Genomic DNA, 15,721 nt, shown 5'->3' with positions numbered 1-15,721 from the left:
CTTACTGCCAGAGGAGATTAAAGTACTCTAAAAACACTTTTAAAAGGAGATCCTAGGTCCAAACTGCAGCCCTGCTCTCTGAAGCTATCTCAGCCCCAGACTTGAACCTGTCGGAGAAGGAAGTTCCCCGAAATGGCCCAGGAGAGTGCAGCTCTGAAGGAGGGGGACTGGAGGGAGAGTGATACCACTTTTCCGAGCCATGGGCTGTCCCCTCCCCTAGCAGGAGGCCAGCCGTGAGGTCCCTTGAGCTGTGCCCTCGGGAGGGTGGGGAGAGGGGAAAAGAAAACGCAGTCCTTTCTGGCTGGGACCGTGTCTGAGCGCAGAGGCCAGGGGGCGGGGGAGGGGGGGTCTGTGAAGAGGGGATGAGTTCAGGTGCTTTTCTAACGGGGAGGGAGAGCAGTGTTGGTAATAGGGCCAGAGGAGCGGCTTTAGGCTCGAGTCTCTTCCTGGTGGGCAGGGAGTCCGAAGAACCCAGGAAGGCATGGAGGACCCTAAGGCCTGGTCCTTTCCTTGACGGCAGAGGGAATCCCGAGATGGACAGTCCAGAAACCCCCTCCGGAAAGCATTTTCTTGGCCGCTCAACTAACTTTATACATCCCGAGGCTAAGAGCTAAGGTAATTAGATGCGAGCGACAGCTGTCTCGGCACCTTGGGCGCCAGGCACCTGGCTTGGAGCCCGACGGCCCGAATTCTCGCGAGAACGGCAGCCGCCATTTTTCCATTGATTGCGGCGGGCTGGGGGAGGGGCCGACGACGAAGGCGGCTGCGGCGGCGACGACGGCGGAGCCTTGGGTCGGTGTCTGCGCGCTGGTGTCTGAGGCCCAGGCTGAGGCCTCCTCGGTAGCCCGAGCGCAGGCGGTGGTGAGGATGACGGCCGCTGCCGTTTTCTCCTGAGCTAGAGCCGCCGCTACCCTCCCCCTCCGCCGGCAGGGCGGAGAGGAGCGGCCGGAGTCTGAGCGATGGTGCCCGGCGAGGAGAACCAACTGGTCCCGAAGGAGGTGAGGGGCCAGCGGAGGAGGCTAGGCCCGAGGCCTGCGGCCGCTCTAGGCAGCGCAGGCCGAGGCGAGGGGCCGGCTGCGGGCCCAGCTCGTGGGCCGGCCCGCCTGTGGGGGAAGGAGGTGTTGGGGGTGCGTGGTGGGTGCGGCGAGCAATTGGGAGACCCGACTGGGTCTAGGGGGCCGGGGAGCGGAGACCTCTCCCCTTGGGTTTCTGGGGCTGGACAAATAAAGGAGCGCACTGGAAGGAATCGGGTCCTGCTTTGGGGGAGAAGGTGGCTTCTCAAGTAGTTATTTAACACGTTGAGCCAAGGTAGAGAGGTGATTTCAAAGAAAACATTCTGCAACACTGGCTGACGGGCACGACAGGGTGACGGTGCTGCTTCTGGTTTTGACAGTGGCAGTGTATAGCTTTCAGGGCTCGTGAAATCTACACCCAGCTTGAGCTTCGTGGGAGGGCAGTTAACTGCTACGACTTTTTTGAACAACTGTTTCTTACTTGGTAGTACTATGGGCCTGCCTAAATGGGGCTTCCCAATGATCGATGAAAAGTAGTAAATGCGACTTCCACGTAAAGGTAAGAGATAGCGAAGCATTACCATATGGAGAGCTGAATTACTTTTTGTAGTTGGGCTGTGTACGCCAGTTTGGGTGACTTCTTAAATTCTTAAAAGCAAGTGATATGAGAAGGCTTGACTTCTTGGCTTCTCTTGAATAGTAGGAGAGGATTAATGGTAGAATCCAGCACTGGCCAGGGAATTTCAACATATTAATAGTATCTCTGTTGGCTTTATAAATATCTTCAGGGTATCCAAACGTGTATTTTTAACTGGTTGATCATCAGGCGAATGCTTTGGATTTTTAGTTCTCATATACCTTAAATAGAGGCAAGTGTCCGTTGAAATTAGCTATGTTGGATCTTGATATTTCTGAGTGATGTTCTTAAAAATTCTTCTTTTTTTTTTTTTTTTTTGCCTTTTTTGGCTGCTTTATAGCAATTTGTTGCTACTTGACCAAGCTCCGACACTGCAAAAGTGTTATTGGAGTTGTGTATGTATGATATGAATATTTCCCCAACATTATCAGATGATTGTTTTGCAAGGACAGTTTTTTTTTAAACTAAGTTATCATGTGTCAGTATTTATTCATCAAGCACCACCAACTCTGCAAAGCAGGTAAACAGATGAGTTAATCAGAATTCTTGCCGTGGGAGCTTTTAAGGCTACTAAGGAAGGTAACACTAGTATTCGTTGAACTCCAAGTAAGGACTAGGTACTTTTCTACAAAGGTAACTCTCATGCAGGGATGGAAGTGATAGGTGCTATGAGAGATATAAAAATGAATTTTCTTTTAGAGCTACATAGTGCTGGTTTTCATTCCTATGAAAAGCAAAGTTAGTCCTTTCTTTATTTTTTTAATTAATTAATTTATTTATGGCTGCATTGGGTCAGGCTTTCTCTAGTTGTGGTGAACGGGTTACTCTTCCTTGTGGTGTGTGAGCTTCACATTGTGGTGGCTTCTCTTGTTGCCTAGGCGTGCATGGGCTCTAGGCGCGCGGGCTCAGTAGTTGTGGCTCGTGGGCTCTAGAGCGCAGGCTCAGTAGTGTGGCTCACGGGCTTAGTTGCTCTGCGATATGTGGCATCTTCCAGGACCAGGGCTCGAACCCATGTCCCCTGCATTGGCAGGCGGATTCTTAACCACTGCGCCACTAGGGAAGTCCCCTTTCTTAATTTTTTGACCATTAGAAAATATTATATAGGTGGAACTTTGCTTTAAGAAAGCCCAATATTAGGTTTATTTCCCTAATAATTTGATTTATAGAAAACATGGTATAAATAAACACTTTCACAGGAACATACCTGAAATGCTGCCTTTACCTTTTGGATTTTAAAGATTAAACGCCTCTCCTTTAAGACTAACTCCCTTACCTGAGGCTTCAAACTCATCCCCACTTACAACATTTTTTTTTTTTTCCCCTACTCTTTCTGGACCACATGCCTTTATTTTCTGTTCCCTAGACTCATCTTCAGTCTTTTCTTTTTCCCTGACTCCTTTTTTGATTCCTGGAAACTTGCACAGTACTCTCAAATCTCAAAAGTCTGTCACTTTTTTAGCTAGCTAAGTAATTCATTCTTTTTTGATGGCCATACTTCTCTTCTTGAATTCTTGCCTGCTTCTCTTCCTTGAATTTTCTTTTGCATTTGATACTTAAAAAAAATTCCTTGATTTTAGTAATACTGTACTTTGGGGCCTTTTGCCCCTGCCTGTTTGTACTATCTGACCACTCATTTAGTCAATCTCTTTCTCTTTTTTTCTGTGTCCTTAATTGTCACTTTCGTCTCATCTTTGTCATCCCTTGTCTGGTCTTTTTCAGTAGGAGTAGAATTATATAGTGCTAAAGCTGAGAGAACACATAGTGATCATTTAGTAACTTATACCCCTTCACTTCTATAGATGAGGAAATGAGGGCCAGAAGATTGAAAGTGACTTGTTCAGGGTCACATAATGAGTAAATAAATGACAGAGCTAGGACTAGAACTCACATCCCCTTGATTATACTCTGTTTTACACATCCCTTCATGGAACCTAGAAGCTCCGTAAAAGTAGTATGTAACTCTCTAAGTCCATTTACTATGTGAAAATAAATTACAGAATTTTAAAATGTCTTACTTCTGTTCTACTGGCTTATTACCAACAATTTGGCGGGCTTTTCTTTTTTAGAGAACCTCTGACACTAGATTTAGATATTCGTTAAATGTGTGCATCCATGTGTGTGCACGTGTGTGTGTGTTGTTGAACGAATAATATGTTATTCTGGTCCCTGAAGCTCAAGGACAAGTGTACCTTAGAGGACTGCTGAAGAAGGCAGCTTAGTGTCATGCAGGGCTTGGCAAACTAGTCCCTGGGCCAAATTCAGCCCACAGCCTGTTTTGTTTGGCCCATGAGTTAAGAATGATTTTTACATTTTCAAATTGTTGAAAAAAAATCAAAATAATAAAAATAATCTGTGACACATGGAAGTATATGATATTTAGATTTCAGTATTCATAAATAAAGTTTTATTGAAACACATTGATGCCCATTTATTTACTATTATCTATGGCTGTAGCAGAATTGTGTAGTTGATACAGATGCTGTATGCAGGTTAAGTTTGAAACTATTTAGCTTGGTGTTCAATGCCTAGTACACTTTGATTCTGGCCACAGTCTGCCCTTTCAGCTTATCTCTTCTTCCTCAAAACAAGTTTTTAATGCAGCCAAACAGGTTTTTCTCTGACTTGCTTTTCACTTCTATTTGTGCTAACTCTTCTTTCCTACTTCTGCCCACTGATACAGAACATTCATACACATCTTTCCCTCAGTACCTCATATCTCATTTATTCTAAAAAGCCTTTTCTGACCGTTTAACCTTAAGGATTTCTCCTTCTTAGAAGACTTTTATATATGAATAGAATTCATTTGGCAATTAATAAATAGTGCTTTGTGACATCTATTATGGTCTCAGACTGTATTTTATTATTATTCATTATGGATTTCTTGACAGCAGAGATCTTTGTGTGTGTCTGTCTCTTTCTCTCTCTCTCTGTTTTTTTTTTTTGGTATGTATTATAGGTCTAAGACAGTGTCCTTTCTGAAGGACAGTGATCTTCAGTAATATTCATTGATATGGTTACAGGGTTGCAAGGAAACTTAAGAGTTCTAACCAATTTCCCCTGCTTGGATATTTTCCACAACATCCTTGGCAAACTGTTTTCCAGCCTTTGCTTGAATACCTTCATGACATCTCTGATAACATCTTTGTCTTAGAAGAGATCTGTTTTAAGTTTTTGAGTTGAGAGAAGTCTAGATCTCTGTAGCTGCCATCTTTTGATAGTTGCCCCTGAACAACAGAGAAATCTTAAATCATTTTGCATAGGACAGCTTTTTCTCATTGTTGAAGAGGGGGGAGGGGAGGAGGACTGAGCATCCTCAGTTCTTTGTTTCTCAGTTGCTTTCTTTTAGACATAATCCAGTGTTTTTAATATTTCTCCTAATTGTTGTACCCAGAGGAGAGCAAAGTGAGTGTGGTCTGTTCTTTGTGGTAAATAACAAAGCATTTCACCTCACTTTTTCACTCTACTATATGTCTTTGAATTGTTTTATATTGATGTTGACTTTGAGATCTCTTTTAATGTCATTCCACTTTCATTTATTGCATCATTGTTTTTATTATTCTGTTTCCTTATAAGGATTTGTGACATTAATATTTGTTGTGTACTCACTGTACGTTACTGTATGCTGCCATATAGGGAATATTTAGATAAAATTATTTTTTCCTCAAGTATTTTATAGTATAATTAAGGATAAAAGGTACATATTACTAATAGTTTTAAAATAATACTTTCACTGCAATACTTAAAGTGGCGTCCAAGGAGTATATAAATGTAGAAAGGATAGAAAAATGAAAGAAAAAGAATATGTAGTTCCATATCTCAGTAGATTTTTTTCTGCCTCTCTTTTCCATATAATAAACACTACTTCTATCTGGAACTAATGATGATAATAATAACCAAAATTTATTGAGCATTTATTATATGTCACATACTGTTGTATGTGCTTTGTGTGTATTAACTCATTTGAACTTCACAATGACCTCATAACTATATCAGGGCCGTTAATATTGAGAGCCCTCAAAACATTAAAACAACTTGTTTTTCATCTCTATTGTCTGTTTTTTTAAAAAAATAAATTCAATTAATAAATATTATGGAACATGTCAAATGAGTATTCTTTTAATTTGTATGGCTTCAAACTTTGATTGTAATTTACACATTTATATCTACAGCCTTGACCTCTCTTCTAGTTTCGGATTTCCACCTGCATACTGGATATCTCTACTTGGTTGTACTTGGACCTACAGATTAAATATGTGTAATATCAACCTCATTTCTCTTTCCTCTCTTCTCATGTCCTCCTCCCAGCATAATTCTTTCTTTGTATTCTCTTGTTCAGTTAGTGTCATCATCATCTGTTTATTTGCTTAAGTTGGAACATTTTTTTGACTCCTCCTTTTTCCTTTTTTCCATATATAGTTAAATCGTCACTTGAAAAATATCTCTTGTATCCTTACCTTTCTCTTCGTGGCTCTGCCTCTATTTTCTCATTCAAATGTAGCCCTTTTAAATGGTCTGTGTTCTTCTAGGCTCTTTTCTTTCGTAACCGTCCTCACCACAACAGCCATTACTTTCTAAAACACATGACATTATGACTTACCTGTTTTAAAGTTTATAATTATTACCCTCTGATTGCAAATTGAATACTAGGTAATATTAATAAACACTATGCACCAGAGACTGTGCTAAACAATTTACACACTTACTTAATATCTATAAAGCCCTTTAAGCATCTCTTATCTTTCATTATGTATTTTATAGATAGATAGAAAGAAAGTAAGGCTTAAAGAGTAAGTAACTTGGGCTTCCCTGGTGGCGCCGTGGTTAAGAATCCGCCTGCCAATGCAGGGGACACGGGTTCGAGCTCTGGTCCAGGAAGATTCCACATGCCGTGGAGCAACTAAGCCCATGCGCCACAACTACTGAGCCTGTGCTCTAGAGCCCGCATGCCACAACTACTGAGCCCACGTGCCACAACTACTGAAGCCCACGCGCCTGGAGCCCGTGCTCCACAACAAGAGAAGGCACCGCAATGAGAAGCCTGTGCACCCCAACAAAGAGTAGCCCCTGCTCGCCGCAACTAGAGAAAGCCCACGCACAGCAATGAAGACCCAACGCAGCCAAAAAAAAAAGAGTAAGTAACTTATTCAAAGTTGTATAGCTGTTTGTTTCTAAGTCATTGTGGCCTTAATCAGTAGGAAAGTCCTTCATAATGTAGCCTCAATTGATTTGTTTTTTAAAATTAATTTTTGTCAAAAGTTATACGTGCACATATTGAAAAGAGTTGAATAACTCTGCTCTGCAGATTCTCCCTCCCCTTCATTTTGGGCTCTCCGGAGGCAACCACTTGCTACTCATTCTTTTGATATTTATCTCCATATTTCAAAATAGTATGCCTGTAGTTTTCCCTCGTGATTTTTTCAGTTGAATGGATCGTCTACGGACTTCCCACAATGGAAGATTCGGTTTACCACTATCCCCAAACACAGACACACTTCTCAATTCTGCCCAATCCTTCCAATATTGTCATATTGCAAGTTGTTTGGATACATCAAGTTTCAAAGTTTATATCAATGTCACTGTATTCATAGTTGAGCCTTGTAGTTTATTGTGATGATTTTTCCTTCCTGTACAGTATTTTGTTTTCCATGAGTTAATATTTTCTAAGAATTTGCTTTTGCTTTGTTTTCTATGTATTTATCATTAATTTAACCAAGTGGTTCTCAATTGGGGGCAACCGAGAGGATATTGGCTATGTTGGGTAGGTGAGGGAGGGCAGGAGTGTGCTACTGATATCTAGCGAGCAGAAGCCAGCTATGCTGCCAAGCATCATCCTGCACTGCACTGGACCGCCTCCCACGACAAAGAATTATGTGGTCCAAAATGTCAATAAAAACTCTGATTTAGTCCAAACTCTCAAGTGTATGAGTCTTCTCCTTATGTTTACAACTACCAATTTTTTGATGAATTTTCTTGAATTGCAGCTGCTGTCTTAGATTTGCCTTTACAATCATTTTAGAAGTTTCCGTCAGGTCTCTCTTGTATTAGAGCTCCTGGTTCTGTATCTGATGTCTTCTTCTTTCTTTGTGTTCTCATTTTGGAGGACCACTTTCAATAGCTTTCTGGATGGGCTATAATTTTTTCAAGACTTCACATGTCTGAAAATGTTTCTACCCTCTTGCTTTATAGATAGTTTGGCTGGGCAGAGAATTCTCAGTCAGAAATAATTTTCTCTCAGAACTTTGAATACATTGCTCCATTGCCATATTGTTTTCAGTATTGCTGTTGAGACATCAGATGCCTAGAAGATTTTTTTTTTAATTAATTAATTAATTTTTGGCTGCGCTGGGTCTTCGCTGCTGTGTGCGGGCTTTCTCTGGTTGCCGCGAGCAGGGCCTGCTCTTCGTTTCGGTGTGCAGGCTTCTCATTGCCATGGCTTCTCTCTGCCACAGCTTCTCTCGTTGCAGAACACGGGCTCTAGGTGCGCGGGCTTCAGTAGTTGCAGCACGCGGGCTCAGTAGTTGTGACGCACAGGCTTAGTTGCTCCGCGGCATGTGGGATCTTCCCGGACCAGGGATCGAACCTGTGTCCCCTGCATTGGCAGGCAGATTCTTAACCACTGCACTACCAGGGAAGTCCCTGCCTAGATGATTTTGGATCTTACTTTTCCTCTCTGGAAGCCTGGAGAACCTTTTCCCCTAGAGTTCTGAAATTCCTGTATTATGTGTACAGGTCTGTTTTTCTCCACTTCTCCTGGGTTCAGGGTAGTCTTATTCAATCTGATATTTGTCTCATCAGTTCTGGGAAATTTTCTTAAGTCATTTCTTTTGTTTCTTCCCCTTCGTTTTCTCTGTTCTCTCTCTTGAATTCCTATTATTTAGGTAATGGGTCTACTGTCTTGGTTTCTCTAATTTTCTTCTGTTTACCTCTATTTTCCATTTCTTTTCCTTTTTCCTCTGTTTTCTGGGAGATTTTTCTCAATTTTATCTTCTGATTCTTCTACTAAGGTTTTATTTCTGCTATCATGTTTATAATTTCCAAGTACTCTTTTTTTTCTGAAAAAGTTTTAATATATCCTGATATATCCTGTTTTTGATATCCTATTTGTTTTATGGATGCAGTGTCTTATCTCTCTTAGGAAATTATTGATACTTCTCTGCATATTCTCTCTTTTCTCCAAATTTCCTTTTTCTGTTTGTTTGCTTTGGGCTTTGTCTTTCATATTAGATGCTTTTTTTAGATGTCTGGTATTCCTTGGAACTCAATGCTTATTTAGAAGAGGGGCCTTAAAAAGCTGAATGGAAGCTCTGCCAGTGGGTAATTATGGTTTTCCCTGTACTTTAGATATGTGTGGTTAATTTCCTTGTAGACTCCCAGTGACACGTTTTTCCCTTGTGCTGAATTGATTTCCCAGAAAAGATCTCTGATCTTTTGCTTGGAGAGAACAAGCTTGGGAGCTGAGTAGGAAACGGGGTTGTGGGTTTCATCATAAAGTACATGAATACCGTTTCATTTAATTCTCCAGTTTTCAATGTGGCAGCCCTCAAATTTGATTGCACCTGGCATCCTCTAGTCCAGAGATACCTTGTTTTATGCTCTTCTGAGATTGCTTAGTCTTTTGCCCGGAAGGGTCAAAGAGTAAAAGAGAGAGGATCTGGGAGTTCTGAGTGCTTCTTAAGCAGACTTTAATCTCTTATTCTAGCTTGGACTTCACTCTTGCTCCCAGAGTATCGGAAACTGCTAGTTCCTGAGCCTTTTCTGGTTTTTTTCCCCTTTTTCTTTTTAAATTTTTATAGAAAGCTTGAAAAAAGAATACACAGAGTTCCCATATACCTGTCACCAAGCTTCTCCTCATGGTAACATATTTTATAACCACAGAACACTTATCAAAAGTAAGAAATTAACTTTAGTACAATACTATTAACTATACTACAGAATTTATTCAGATTTGACCAGTTTTCCACTAATGTTTCTTTTTATTCCAAGATCCAAATTCAGAGTCCCACATTGAATTTTGTTGTCATGTCTCCTTAGTTTCCTCTTATCTGTGACAATTTCTCAGACTTTCCTTCTCTTTCATGACCTTGACATTTTGAGCAGCACTAGTCATTTTTGCAGGATCGGCCTCAATTTGGGTTTGTCTGATATTTTCTCATGATTAGATTGAGGTTATTAAAGAGAAGGCTGTCACAGAAGTGATATGTCCTTCTCTGTGCATCATTTGGCGGGGGGCGGGGGGGGGACATGATGCTGATGTGTCCTACTGTGATGTTAACCTTTGATCACTTGGTTCAGGTGATTCTGCTACGTTTCTCCACTGTAAAGTTACTATTTTCCTCTTTAATAATTGCTAACTACTTTGAGACCATGCAGATATCCTGTTTCAGCTTAAACTTCTGCCCACTAGTTTTAGCATGCATTTATAGATCTTGTTACTGTTGCATTCTAATAGTGATTTTCTGTTTCCCTCATTATTTCTACATTTATTAATTGGAATTCTTTTGTGAGGAAGAGTTGTCCCTTCTCCCACATTTATTTACTTAATTATTTATTTATGTCAGTATAGACTTAAGATATTTATTTTATTCTTTCGATTATAACCCCAAACTATTGTTATTTATTTTGTTGCTCAAATTGTTCCAGTCTTGGCCAGGGGGAGCTCTTTCTGGTTGGCATCTGTGCTCATCCTTGCCTTTTGAGCACTTCTGTACTTTGTGGCACCACATAAAGCTTCAACCCATCTTATACTTGCCCTGCCCCAACCCTGCAATCAACCACTTCTCCAGAGAGTTTAGGGGTCTTTTGGTATAATTGTAACTGTGGTATGTCCTGTAAGCCAGGTGTCTTTGTTTTTCTAGGCTAATGTAGGTTTCAGTCTTCTCAGGTGTAATTGTCACTACCACTTGTTCTGCTTTCTAGCTTCTAAAATTGTGTTTCTGGTTTCCTATGGATTTATGCTCTTTAAAAAATTTCTTTATTCTTGTTTCAGAGAGGTTTTGGGAAGCTTTTGAGCTAAATGCTTGTATTCAATTTGTCCTCTTTGACCAGAAATTCTTAATGTTTTTGTTATCTCCTGCCCCAAGCCAATTTTGTTTTAGCCACATTCAACCACATTAGTTGCTGTTCCCTGATGTGCTGTATGCTTTCGTGTGTCACTTGCCCTGAGTGAATAATATGAAATGTTTTTTAATACCTGCTTTTTAGGGAGTTTTAAATGGGTGAACTTTGATTTTACGTGAAAACTATTTAAGTACTTTATTAAGTACATTTTTAGGATTCTTGCCTCTTATTTTCCATTTTTTGGATTAGTCACATAAATGTTTTGTGTCTTAGTACCAAATATTGTAAATTTTTTGCCAAAATGGAGGGGAGAGGCTTAGTGCATTTCTAGAGTACTAACATACCATCACCATCATAGCCCAAGTTGAAAGAAAAGATTGTATTGAAAATAGGGGGTTGTGTAGCACAGGGAACTCTGCGCAATATCATGTAACAACCTAAATGGGAAAAGAATTTGAAAAAGAATAGATACATGTATATGTATAACTGAATCACTTTGCTGTACACCTGAAACTATCACAACATTGTTAATCAACTGTACTCCAATATAAAATAAAAAGTTAAAAAATAAAATAAAATAAAAAGTTATTGCCCAAAAAAAAGAAAAAGAAAGGGGGTTGTGAAAAACATAGTATTAAATATACATTAAAATACCTATTGTAAATTTAGGTTCCAGAAGACATCGACTTTAAAAACTTGATTCATTGGTATTAAGAACCTTATTCAGTTCAGGCAACATGATAAGTGTCATGATATTCAGAGGCATATTCTTTTATGAGGCTTATTACACGGAGTGTTCTGTCTAGGTATTGCTGCTTAGAATCTAATTTTGTACAAACATTCTCCACTGTAAATGATGTGCTTTTTCACATCAAGATTCTTAAAGAATGTATTTTTCCTGAGCCTGCTTTTCTGTCAGTATAATGGAAGAAGGGGTGGATATAGGTGTAGTGTAAGTGAACAGATGTCTCCTCTCTGCTCTACTGAATACTTCTGTTTACTTTGTCTCAGGGTGTGGGAGCAACAGTAATTGCCCTGTTCTTTTGTTTAATGGAACTAAACTGAAACAAGCATACCTAAAGTAGCCATGGACAGGAACATTTTCATTGACATAACACTGTTGCTGCAATCCACTGTCGAGAGTGTTGAGAGATTACTGTTTTTATGAAACTTACTGAGATATATGTCTTGAATTTGTTTTTTGTTGTTGTTTGTTTGTTTTTGGCCATGCTGCACCGATTGCAGGATCTTAGTTCCCCCACCAGGGATAGAAAGCAGGCCCTGGCAGTGGGAACACTAAGTCCTAACCACTGGACTGCCACGGAATTCCCAATATGTTTATTTATTTATTTGTTTGTTTTGGCCATGCCATGCAGCTGTATTGAATTTTTTATGTTTTTAAAAAGCAAGCTTTTAAAATCCTACCCAACCAGCAAAACCTAGCCCTTCTTACTACTATAAGAAACTTTTCCTGATTCTCCTCTTTCAACCTGATAGCATTTTTCTAACCCTGAAATCCCATAACACTGTAACTTTTGACATTTGAAAAATTATAAGTTAATACCTTTATTATTTGTGTTAATACCTTTATTAGAAGCTCTTCAAAGTCAGGACACAACAGTCAGAGTGCCTGGGTTCAACTTCCAGTTTTGTGACCTTGGGCAAGTTATTTAACCTACCATTACCTAAGTTAAATGAGGATACTAGTAACTACCTCCTAGGGTTGTTGGGAACGGTTAATGAGTTAATACATACAAAGTGTCTTCCACTTACTAAGCACTCTTATAAATGTTATCTGTCATAATAAGTGTTACTGCCTTCATTACTGTTATTACCTTCATCCTGTATTCTTCCTAGGGGCCAGCATAATTTACTGTACATTGTTGTTGTCCAATATGTATTGATTAAATAAAAATGAAGTCATTTTAGTTATTAAATATGCTTAGTTGTTTGAAGTCGGGGATCTGATATGACCTGTCAGCATAAATCCTAAATGATTGTTAGATTTGACAGGTTCTTTTATATTATCAAGTAAGACCTGTTTTTACTACTTTTTGATAGTTGAAACATGTGACAAAGTACAAATGAAACTTTTTAGTCTAATGAGATCCTAAGAAAAATTGGTTTAGTATATATAGATATTTGTTGAAATAACTTACTAGATTAACAAGTTATTTGTGTATAAGTTTCAGTATGAAATGTTATTTTAAAGCAGGATTCATGTTAAGAATAGTTTGTTTCTGGGAGAACTTTATGTGTTTGATAATTCTGATTTTCAAAAACTCTAGAGTATAACCAGTTGACATGGATAGAAGAACCAATTAGCCTGTCTATTTTTGTCAGTTGTATTACTGATTGTGCTTTAGATTTGGTGCTGTGTAATTGACTGCTATAAGACTTGCAGAGTCATTCAAATATTAGCAGAAATATAGTGGCTTTCCAGTAGAGAAAAACTTAGGGCTAAGTGACATAATTAAGAAAAAAGATCTGGAATTTAAATCTTTCTGTATACAGTGAGTCCAGTACTTTTGGTTTAGCTTTAAGGAAAACCATGAACCTCATTTATCACCTAAGTGAAATTTTCTAGTATAACCAAAGCATTGTAATTTGACTATAAATACCTTTCTTGTTTCAAATGATATTACCTATTTTTATTTCATCATAAATACGCTTTAATTATTCTTAATGTAGATTTCCATAGTTCTGGATGCTGTCGAATTCATTCAGTTAAGCATTGAGTTAGTAGCTGCCAAGAACCAGAGAATCAAAGATGAATAAGGAATGTGACCTAGTTCTAGTTGCTAGTCTAGTCTGGGAGACAAAAATTTGTAATGAGGCAAATGCATAATTTGGAAATAAAGTGGGCCCATAGAGGAGGGAGCTACCAGCTTTATCTAGGGGATCCTGTGAGAATGTAACACTTAAATTAGGTCACAAAGGATGACTTGACTGCCAAGTAAAGAAGGAAGTAAGAGCTTTTAGTTAGGAGAAATGGCATTTAAAACACACAAGTCTGTAATGCATTTTAAAAGTGGCAGAAAGTTTGGGGTAAATGCATGGGGTGCCTGGGGTTGAGTGAGAGAAGATAGTTCTGACAGATCGTGTTTTAAAATTCTGAAGGCTTTGTATGCCTAAAAGGAATTTAGGTTTTTATTGTGCAGAAATTAGTGGGCAGGAAATGTTTTTTTGGCAGAAAAAGTTAACAAATTTGTTTGTAATTGTTACAAACAAATTCAGTGAAACTTGTTTGCTGAAACATTGTTTACTTGCATGAATGTTTTATATCGCTGCATTAATATTAAACATTTACACACAAACGAAAATGGGGCAAGGCAGAATTTGCTATAATACTGATTCTCTCACCTGTTTTTTTTTTTTTTGCATTTGCAGTCATATAATTAGGTACTTTTTTTTGTTCTTTTAAGAATAAAATGTTTCCCTTTCATAATGCATCTTAAGTGCATTCTCCACATTTGAGTCATCCTGGCAGGATATCCTCTGGCATAATTGTTACATATTTGATATGGATAACACACAGGTAGGTATCTTCAAATAGGCTAACTAGATAGGCCTCATTTGCCTCCAGAAATGTGCCAGTAGCTGCACTTTGGTAGTGTAGATCTGGTTTGAAGTCCTGAACACTTGCAAGTGAGAAGTTCAGTGTACTTCAGGGACAGCTGCAGTATGAGGCTTGTAAAAATGTGGTTTCTTCACCTTTTCAGTATAAGACATATTCTTGTGAGTGACTTTAGTAGCTGGTTGCTTTCTTGAGTGCTTTACCACTGGCTTTTTACAGGCATTTGTCTTGATAGGAGCCATAGTATAGAGAACTCCCTGTTTATACCCCCCTTCTTTTCGGCAGCTCAACAGGCTAAAGTGGCACTGGTGCTAGAGTGATGACTGGTGGCGGCTGCAGCAGCAGCAGCAGCAACTGAGAACACCACAAGGAGTGTTAATAGGGGATTAATGAAATCTTCCCAAGGATTTCCCCAGTGCTCCAAATTCAGTTGACTTTAATATTTTACTGAGAGGAGCTCTTGATTACAACCCCAGTTCCGGGTTGCATTAGAAAGTAGAATTTTTGTATGACTTACCTGGTAAAAGATACGTATTGCTTTAGTAAATATATCAATACATAAACTATCTATGAATTCATATACATTTCTTCCATTTTATAGATATAAAATGTCTACCGTTTTATGTGTTCAGGTATTTTAATTTTGTTGCCTTTAATTTTACGTACACCAAGTTGTATAATTTATTACTTTATTTATAGCACTTTGTGGTAATGAAAGGGAATTGGTGAAAAATTAGATACCTAACAATGAAGTCTCTTATTAAAAGACATCTAAGGGATTTCCCTGGCAGCCCAGAGGTTAAGACTTTGCCTTCCAGTGCAGGGGTTGCTGGTTCGATCCTTGGTCGGGGAGCTAAGATCACACGTGCCTCGTGGCCAAAAAACCAAAGCATAAAAACAGAAGCAATATGGTAACAAATTCAGTAAAGACTTTAAAAATGATCCATATCAAAAAAAAAAGACATCTAAGAAATATTACTGCTTTAATTTTGACATCTTAAATTCATGTCTTGAAATATTTATTTACTATTACATTATTTACCATTAACATAACACAAGTATGATTTTTAAAATTCTAAGAAAAATAGACAGTGATGCAGAAAATATTTCTACAATTCAGTAATATGATTTAACAGTGGAAGGGAAGTAGTAGTTAGGTATTACAGCTCCTTCATTTATAGGGGAGGAAAACATGAAGGCTGTAAAAACCCCATAACTTACTTAATGTCTCACGTAGTGGAAGAGCTAGAATGAGACTTTTTTGAAAAAGTCAAGTTTACTGAGGTATAATTTATATACAGTAAAATTTATTCCTTTAAGGCATACAGTTTTATGAATTTTGACAAACTTATACAGTTGTATAACCACCACCACAGTCAAGATATAGAACATCTCCATCACCTTAAAAAAGTTTTCTCATGCCTCTTATAATCAACC

General features: G+C 38.8%; 1 protein-coding gene across 4 annotated transcripts in view; it reads left to right on the top strand.

Moving 5' to 3' along the window:
* Positions 1-735: 735 nt before the first annotated feature.
* USP47 (ubiquitin specific peptidase 47) overlaps positions 736-15,721 on the top strand; it is a 121,676-nt gene continuing 106,690 nt past the window's right edge. For 2 of the 4 annotated variants that reach the window (XM_067749886.1, XM_067749887.1), the window contains exon 1: positions 738-998. In XM_067749886.1, the coding sequence (XP_067605987.1) occupies positions 960-998 (39 nt within the window). In that variant the 5' untranslated portion in view covers positions 738-959. Of the gene's footprint in view, positions 999-15,721 lie in introns of all 4 variants that reach the window. The other 2 variants (XM_067749885.1, XM_067749884.1) reach the window with 2 other exon arrangements.

Source organism: Pseudorca crassidens, chromosome 9 (genome assembly GCF_039906515.1).
Source record: "Pseudorca crassidens isolate mPseCra1 chromosome 9, mPseCra1.hap1, whole genome shotgun sequence".
NCBI lineage: Eukaryota > Metazoa > Chordata > Mammalia > Artiodactyla > Delphinidae > Pseudorca > Pseudorca crassidens.
Note: the sequence above shows the minus strand (reverse complement) of the source record. Positions and strands in the feature narration are given on the sequence as shown.